General features: G+C 39.5%; 1 protein-coding gene across 1 annotated transcript; it reads left to right on the top strand.

Moving 5' to 3' along the window:
- Window positions 1-5392: 5392 nt before the first annotated feature.
- On the top strand, window positions 5393-6319 carry mespba (mesoderm posterior ba). The gene is made up of 2 exons (XM_056376879.1): window positions 5393-6148; window positions 6266-6319. Exons 1-2 carry the CDS (start codon window positions 5393-5395, stop codon window positions 6317-6319), a joined length of 810 nt encoding a protein of 269 aa, XP_056232854.1.
- The last annotated feature ends 3031 nt before the right edge of the window (window positions 6320-9350 follow it).

Here is a 9350-nt window from a genome sequence, read left to right as displayed (position 1 = left end):
AATAAGAGAAGCCTATTTACCAAAATGTCAAAATGAAAACCTTAAATACACGTAAGGAATGAAATAAAATCCCATCAGATGTGATGGTGAATTTTCATGATGGTCCTCAGGACATGTAAAGATGTCAGAGCAGGTTAAGCACAAAACATTTCATACTGTCCACTTAAAGAGAGATTAACAGATGAAAACAAGCTTTCAAAGGAAACCACACACACATATTTATTATGAAAATGTCACAAAGTTTTAAAATATGTTCATTTAGAGGACAGGGTATATTAGCATTGCTGTGTCGCACTCCGTGTCTTTTCTATCACAGATACAGAGGAACCTAAAGGTTTTTGTTTTGTTCTGTGATGTAAAAATAATTTTCATTAGTGTGTGAGTGCGTGTGTGTGAATGGGTGATATAGTGTAAAGTGCTTTGAGTGGCTGATAACAATATGAATAATATATATATACACACATACATATATTTACCATTATAACTGTTCCCATGTCAGTGTGGCAGCTGTGTGTCAAGGGTGGGGGCATGGAGGGGTGTAAGTAAGGAGGGCTTGTAAAAACATAGCAGCATAAGTGTGAGCAAGTGCCGGTAGTAGGAGGATGTGTTTACTCTGACAGAGGTGTGAAAGACACTCTGCTGATCTGTCCACCAGGTTTATCAGGAAGTCAGCCAGTAGAGGTCAGCGAATATGAGGATTCGTGTTTTATCTGGAATTAATGTTTAAAATTTCACCTTGTTTGACTTTAGTTAGAGAGAGATTTGGTCAATCATTGTAGTTTACATTAATGAGGGATGACAGTTTTTACCATTTCAGGAGGAGCACAGTAATAGAATAATATCAATATTCCTACAAAGTCAGCTGTCAACTCTTTATTTTCTTGCTTTGACGAGATAATCAAATTTATTTCAGTCTATTCTGTTGTGTTGTTGAATCCTGTTATGTCACTCTGCGAATGTCAGTCTCTTACAATTAGATGAAATTTACTGTCCACCTCTGGCCGACCCCTCCAGTACCAGCTATGTTTCACACCTAAGGTGCAGAATTTATCCCTCTCACCTGCCACCTCTCCCGCTGACATGGATACACACACACAGAACCACACTGAAGTTTTAAACATAGCTAATGTTGCCACACAAATCTGAGATAAATGAGACTAATTCAGAATTCAGAAAAGTGACGCTGCATTTACAACTTAGGTTTTATTTTCACTTGCCATGGTCTGGGTCGACTGGAAAGCGGTCCAAGACTCACCAAGACTTAAGTCTGGCAGTGGTCTTGGAAACAGGAAAAGTGCTGTCACTAACCTCAGTGCCCACTCAACACAGGCTACAGCTTATTTAACCACTAAACATGCCTTTATTAGTCCACATTAATATGCAGTTACAAGAATGAGTGTTGGCTATCTTCATCAAGTCTTCCCTTCTAATACTGTGAAGCAGACTTTCTGAAATATCAACCAAAACAACATATTCTAATAGATTATACTTGTGTATTTCTACACAAGTATATGTTTCAGTGAAGAATAGCTCTTCTCTGTGAGGGTTTCACTTCTCTTAGTGGTCAGAGATCAAGGTGATTCTTTCACTGTCAGGTCTCCAGGGACACTCCGCAGACATTAAATCTCCCTGAAATAAATTCAGGAACTATTTTAAAGGGGAGCTCCACATTTTTTACACATCAAATTTTGTTCAGAGCTCTTTGCAGTGCTACTGGTTATGTGGAAAAGGTTGTATTAAGCTTTTTTTTGGCTCCAGAGGCAGCCACAAGAGTAGCATCAGCTGGGCCTGAAAGACTACAAGTTTGAAAATGAAAAAAATAAGAGGGTGTAGAGTTAGAAAGAAGTGAGTTCACCAGACCTCCGTAGCTGCTCCTCGACTCTGCGAGCGGCTCAAGCCTACATTAGCTGCTATTAGCATACGTGGGGTTGCATTGTGGGTAATGTAGTCTCTAGACTTTGACAAAAAAAGAAGAATGTGTGGTATAAAAATGTTGGTATATCTGGTTCTGCTGCATCAGTTTTGATCCTTACGTGTAACTGCCCGTGGTGAGTCCGACAGTGTTATCGGTGTACAATGCTAAGTCTGCGCTCTCTTAATGGTTCAGTGTGTAAAAGCTGTTAGTTATTTCACTTTTTTTAAAGAAAAACAACAGTAAAGCTCTCAAGAACAAAAAACCTTCTTTCCCTCTCTTAACTTTGGAGTCCAAAATAATTAGTGTCTGTAGAATTTGAGTTTACCTAAATTAGGATACCACTAAACTCAGGAAATTCACAACAGTGAACTGCTGCACTTACATCCTAACAGGCCACACTGAACTGGTTTTCTGCTGAAATGAGTTCCTAGTAGAAGGTCTTAAAGGAGAAAGAAAGAAAATAAAGTATTTCAACAGCATTTTGTTTCTCACATTTACTGTTTTATGCATATATACTGATTTGCTTGTTGCTTGTTTTTATATATTCTCATACTTTTAATATTTTCACTCAAACTGATACTACTCAGTATTCTGACTAAATTGAACACCTCCTATATCGTTTTACTTTCCTTGATACATTTCTACTTTATATGGTCAATTGTTTCACTCCTTTCCTCTAATCTTTTTTTTTTCATTCAGAAACTATTTGCTGTGGCATCAGCCCAATTTCCCCACAGAAATCATTTAAATTTGATTTAATTCCAAGCGGAGGGAGCACACTGGAGGTTGTGGTGAGGTTGATGGACATGGGAGGCCCAGACAGGTGGCAGGCAGCCCAGCCTCAAAGCCTGCTGTGGGTGGGCATCCACCCAGAGGTGCCAAACTCGCAGCCAGGCTCCCACAGCTTCACCTCGGTCAGGGTAACCGGCAGGGTCGCACAGCGAGTTCAACCCCAGTTCACCCTGCCCTCGCCCTGACACAGCACATATTTTTACATTAGTTTGTTTAAAGTCATGTCATGTATTTTATCCTCAGCTGATTCAGTAATATTATCCATCTTATGCACTTTATCGCCTCTATTCAACCTATTTTTCATAATCTAAGGTCCCTGGAGCTGGAAGGACTTGAGTTCTCTTCATCTATAAACGCCAGACGAACAGCACTTTAGACAGTTTTGTGTTTCCTTGCATTGCTCAGTTCCTTCCATTGAGTTTTTCTTTTTTTTTTGTTATCTGCATTACTGCAAGCCAGTTCTCCACCAGGGAGGATAATACCTTGATACTGAGCCAACCACAGTGCTGATGCTTCATGGAAACTGAGCTGAGAACAACCAGAATCGTCCCCTGCATCGAGCAGGGTTAGGTTTTATGACAGGACTGATGTTAAGATGATTTAATAAACCACAGAGACTCCACAAAAAATGACAGACAAATTTGCTCATAACTCAAAAAGCATAGATACACACACTCAGCATTCACCCAGACTGGTTGCTTTGTGTACATATATATTATAAATATTCTACTGCTCTCTAATTTGTTGAGACCAAATTTAAAAAAAAAAAAAAGAGATTGAGGAAAAGGCGGAAAAGAGAGAGCCGATGGGGACAGAGAAGGTTAGCAGCAACAGCATCTTCCAGCATTCCTGGTTCTCACAGCTTAGGTGTGAAGTGACGCCTCCAGACTCATCAGTTCTCATCAGTGTGAAACCATCACACCTCTGCTTTAACTGGATAATACAAGTCATTATGCTTCATTAAACCTCAGCGTATTTACATTTCGATTTTCACCATGCGGGACATAGGTTTTCTGTCCAGAACAACAGAGAACAGGAGCAGCAGTAGGATAAGCTTCAAGATAAAGACAGTGAAGGGTTAGAGATGACAGCCGACGCCTGAGTTGCTGTGACTATAAAATGATCGTGCTGGTGAGAAATGGTGGGATATAAAGTAGAGAAGATCAAGAGAAGGGTAGAAATCACTGCTGTCAGGTTCAAGGTTGGAGTGAGGTGATGAGGAAGAAGAAAGGAGTTAGGACAGGATCATGTCTGCTCTCTTAATGATAAGAAAACTCCAGACTTCTAAGCCACTGACATGATGGTGTGCATTTTTTAACTCAGCTAGTGTCGGCAAATAGAGCAATATGATTTATGCACATCCCAATACCATATATGTAAAAATCCAACAATCCTTTTGTTAATGTTTCTCAGGCACAAAGCGCACAGTGTAAAACCCTAAACCCCTACTTACCATCCTATATATACTGTACTCTTGACACTGTGTCTTCACATAGACTGAATGAGAAAGTTAGATTTTTGACCTTTTCTGTAAATCAAATAGAATTATATACGTACTTCTTCTTTAATAGCGTAATTAAAGATTAGTGGTGGAGGAAAGACTCAGACTCTATATTTAAGTACATGTAGCACCACAATGATAAAATAAAACAACGTCATTTGAGCAGCATTTTTTTATATTGCGGTTGATTGATGTCGAGTCAATTCTAACTTGCATCATCTTTGCATCATATATTTTAGACTGGTCATATGTATGTTTCTATGTAAAATCTGAATCTGGATAAGTGCCATGTTATTATGACAGGTGAAGTAAAAAAGTATATTTTCCCTCTGAAATGCTGTGAACTAAAAGTATCAAGTGATATGAAGTTTAATTATTCAAGTGAAGTGTATCAGAATTATACCTCATTTTTATTTATTGTTACAATAGACTGATATGTATTTGGTGGTAATGGATCCAAAAATCTTCATAAAGTTTCACATACTTCTCCTATATTGTAAATATTTTGGATTATTTGTTGACATAAATGATGGAAATGTTTAATTTTGGTCCCGTACCTTCGCAGGATATTACTGTATGTACTGAATAGATCTTCCTGGTCATATGTTAAAAGCTGGTTGAGCAGTGACTCTGTGTACAGGCAGCCCTTTTCTGTATGGGTTTGTCACTGGTTTATTTTTGCAGTGTATAGCTTCTTCACACATTCCTGTTATGTTGTTTAGTTTGAGAACCAGTTCTTAGGCTGTAGTGTAAAAAAAAAAAAGATCATTCAAAACAAACCCTATCCATGCAACATGTGCAAAATACATCTGAGTTTCTGCAGGGAAAAAACCCAAAAAGCAAAAACTGTTTATTGTTTTGAGCAGGAGTCAAAATTCACACTTCCACTCCTGAAGCTGAACTTTCCCAGACTCAGAGGAGAGGCAGAGACAGGGGCAGAGGGAGAGAGACAGAGACAGGATCCCGGTGAGGGAGTGTGTGTGTGTGTGTGTGTGTGTGTGTGTGTGTGTGTTTTCAGGGGCAGTGGCCTCTGCTTTAGACACTGATGGTTTGTGAGAATCTGCGGAGGTGTCACTTAACACCTCTGTGGCCTGGCCTGGACTTATAAACCAGTGTGAAGGAGCTGAGAAGCAGTCACAGCTTCCCAGTCTCTCCAGTCAGACCACTGAGTCCCTCCACACAACATGGATACCTCTTCGGTCCCTCTGCTCAACTACGGCCTGCAGTACCAGTGGTGCTCGGACTCAGACCTGTCCAGCATCTCCTCTTCAGAGACCCTCTCCCCTTTCCACTCTATGGACTCCAGCCTGTCTCCTTCCTACCAGCAGCCTCCACAGTCCACTCCTAAGGCAGCGAAAACTGGATATTCCCAGAGCCTCAAATCCTCCACCTTCTCCCTGTCTGGACGTGGCCGGAAGTCGGGCCGAGCCAACCGGATCCGCAGCAAACAGAGGGAGAGCGCCAGCGAGAAGGAGAAGCTGAGGATGAGGGATCTGACCAAGGCTCTGCATCACCTCAGGTCCTACCTCCCGCCCTCGGTTGCCCCTGCCGGACAGACTCTGACAAAGATTGAAACCCTCCGCCTCACTATCCGCTACATCTCCTACTTGTCGGCCCAGCTGGGCCTCAGCGAGGAGGTGCTGTTTCAGCGAAGGGAACAAGGAGACACCTCGGCAAGCGACACTTCCTCGCCTGACATCCTCAGCTACTTCCAGCACGGCTCCATGGGAGGTCAGGAGGCCCAGCTCCAGAACCAGAACCTCAACCTCAACCAAAGCCTGTACCAAGCCCAGTGTCACAGCCAGAACACCATGCTGCACTCTGGGAGTTGTAGTTTTGGAGTGGATCAGTACAATAAACAGTACGGTGAAGCTCCTCAGGGAGACATCAACATGGATACCATCATGCAGTCAGCTCCAACAACACAGCCCTCCTGTCAGGTATGTCAACATTTACTCATTAACATTATCTGTGACACATTATTTATGTAACATCACACATGCAGCATCAGATTGTACAAAATGCTAAGATATTTCCTGTTTTTTTTTTTTATACAGATGTGTGGCAAAGACTTCTGCATCCCGCTGGTTCCCAGAGAGTATTGGGGCTAAACACTCCAACACTGTGTGATCATCGTCCAACAACAGACACAAACTACTTCACTGTTTTTACTGCCTCACTGTGAATCAAGTAATTTATTTGAAATATACTGTATATGCTATTCTACATTTTATTTATTTTGTCCTATGAAATGTTCCTTGTAAATATTGATATGTCTAACAGCTATTTTTATATTTCTTTATACCACTATTTATAATAAAATATTCAAATGTCATCATGTCTTGTCATTATTGCTTCCCATGATGCAATTCACTTTCTCTCATTCATCATTCCGAAAGGTATTCATTATTCATTATAACTGTTACTAATGGTTGCGTATAAGCAGTTTGTTAAAAAAAAAAAAATTGTAATTAAATAAATAAAAAGAATCCAGGGGGATTGTCTGTTCTTTAACCCAGTGTTATGAGGCAGGATGAGGCTGGTGCTTGTGGGAAAATGAACAGAGTGCCCTCTCCTGGTCACACAGGCTCAGTGGATCTGCATGTCCTCAACAGGGGTTTATAATCTGGATGAAAACACCAGTGTTCTTAATGATGGTGATCACAGTGAAGCACAAAAGTACACAATTAAAATAAAATGCTAAGCCTCCCAGTCAGTTTTTGTTTAATCATGTTGTAGCTGCCACAACAAAATATTCAGTATGAAATGAAGTGGATATGTAAAAGAGGATGGGATTTAAAGCTTGTTCAAATCGTACGCACATGCTGACCACATAAAGGATTATTGATATGTTATTTTATGATACAAGATAAAGATTAAGCATTAGAGGCAGTGATCATTTGCAGTTATCAGTACCTGGAGCTCATACCTCCTACTGACAAAAGACAACTCAGCTCACAGCTGCATGTCACAGAAACTGTCAGATGGAGGTTAAAGCCTCACTTTGCCCCTTTGTTTCACATAAAGTAGCTTTAAAATGGTTGAATAATCATTTTCAAGTCTGTCTATAAATTATTGTTTATTATATATTGTCATGTGCCCACATGAACAATAAAACGGTTAATCAATATTAATGATACTAAACAAGAAAATGAAACTCATTGCAACATGTAAAAACAATAAATACTTTGGATTTTGAGGAAGGGGTGTGGAGGGAGGCTTTCATAAAACACTATTGTGTAACATTGTGTAGTGTAGGATACAAAATAAAGTCATACACGCAGCAGATAAGTCATAAGTTTGATAATGTCTTGTATAAATATATTACATTATATCATATTATATCATATTATATTATATTATATTATATTATATTATATTATATTATATTATATTATATTATATTATATTATATTATATTATATTATATTATATTATATTATATTATTACTATGGCACAGAGAAGCTGCACATAATCCTATGAGAGACTATCAGAGACTTTGGTCTTTCCAGAACCATTGTAGTAATTTCCTGTCACAGTCTGAAGCATGTGACATGTGAGTAGTCGAAGTAGCACACCAGAGATCAGCCTCTGCCATGGGTTATCTAGTTTATTTAGTGTACCTTTGTTAATGTGGCTCAGCAAACACAGAGAGGTCCCTGGCACCGCTAAGTCTAGACTAAGATATAAGATCCTCTCTACTCTTTGCCCCCTTCTCTCACCTACAGCCCTAATTACCTGCTTAAGCCAACGGAGGGGCCTTTAATATTCATAGAGAAGTGTGGATCTGCATATCAGGCTGGAGAATTAGGCCTGCGTGTTTAGCTTGCCACCTACATGCAGTTCATTTGATATGCAAGCAGCAAACCTAACACAAAGCCTAATATACTCACTTAGGTCTTTCATCACAGTAAAGCTAATAAACTCTCTTGGCTAAAAGGGTGCGGGATGAAAGGGTTAGCACTTCGGTGCTGATTATTCCCTCATTACATGTGAGTAAACACCGTCAGAGCTAATGTGGATTAAGAGAAGGAAGATCCCCTCTATCATCAGCCTGGGAGGGGAAAAGAAAGTTGACAGCTGGGGGAATTCCTAATGAATAAATAATTAACTGATAACAGTTTATAATTTGATACAGAAGTAGAATTAGAGAGGCTCTCTTCTGAAAAGAAAAGAAAATGATAAATAAAATAAATATTTAGGCAGAAAAATGAATATCTGGAATTCCTTTTCAAGATTTTTTTGTGGAACACTGCAAGGATCTTTACAGTTTCAAACTTCAATCAACCAAACATTTAAGTGCTATGATTAGTTGCATTAAGTTCTATCAGTCACTCTTTCATCAGATGATACAGACTTTATTTTTACGTGTTTTTAGGACAGTAACCAGTATGTTACAGTGCAACAGAGGGAGCAAGAGGGAAATGACAGTCACAATGTAACAAGAGAAAAGAAAATTATAAATATAACTTATAAACAATATAACATATGAATATATGAGTTTGGTTTTTTCCAATGACTCATCTAATGTCATGTCACAAAAAGATGGAGGGGATTCAAAGGTCACTGGAGGAAGTAGTCCTTGGGTCAGCTGTCAAGTCTGGTGTCGCCTCACACACTTTCCTGCTCGAGGAAAATGATAAAAGAAACAGAGAAACAAAACCACTGCTTCAGCAAAATCATTTTCACTGGTAGTTCAACAAATCCTGTCCTCAGAAGACCTTCATCATTGCTTAAATCTTTTTGTTGTTGTTGTTGTTGCTGATGTTGTTTTTTGGTTTTTTTGCATAAGTGAGCTGGTGGAGAGCTGTGTGTGCGAGACCGATTCACACGTCCCAATCATGGGGTTCACCAGGAGTAAAATGTGACACGGTGGTTTGTGGGAACTCTGCTCAGGACTCAGATCCACAGTCCACACCTGACATTCAAATCCACAGACCTGCCAGAGAGAAGCCAGGGGTCAGGAAAATAAAACCCCACCTCTGCTTGAATATGAATTGTGTGACTGAAAACAAAATACACCATTGGGCATTAGTCTAATTGTTTTTTTTAAGTGTTTTTTGTGTGTATGTGTTGTAAACGTTACTGCTATAGAGTCACATTTGTGAGATGTCAAGTTCAGGATTATGTTTCTGTTCTTT

This window comes from Seriola aureovittata, chromosome 1, assembly GCF_021018895.1.
Source record: "Seriola aureovittata isolate HTS-2021-v1 ecotype China chromosome 1, ASM2101889v1, whole genome shotgun sequence".
NCBI lineage: Eukaryota > Metazoa > Chordata > Actinopteri > Carangiformes > Carangidae > Seriola > Seriola aureovittata.
The sequence above is the reverse complement of the archived record's forward strand: the minus strand, read 5'-3'. Positions and strand labels throughout refer to the sequence as shown.

What these genes read in the sequence shown, in the direction of transcription:
- mespba (XM_056376879.1), top strand. Translation starts at nt 5,393, where the DNA reads ATGGATACCTCTTCGGTCCCTCTGCTCAACTACGGCCTGCAGTACCAG. An exon ending in CAACACAGCCCTCCTGTCAG is followed by an intron (nt 6,149 to 6,265) that starts GTATGTCAACAT and finishes TTTTTTATACAG; the next exon opens with ATGTGTGGCAAAGACTTCTG.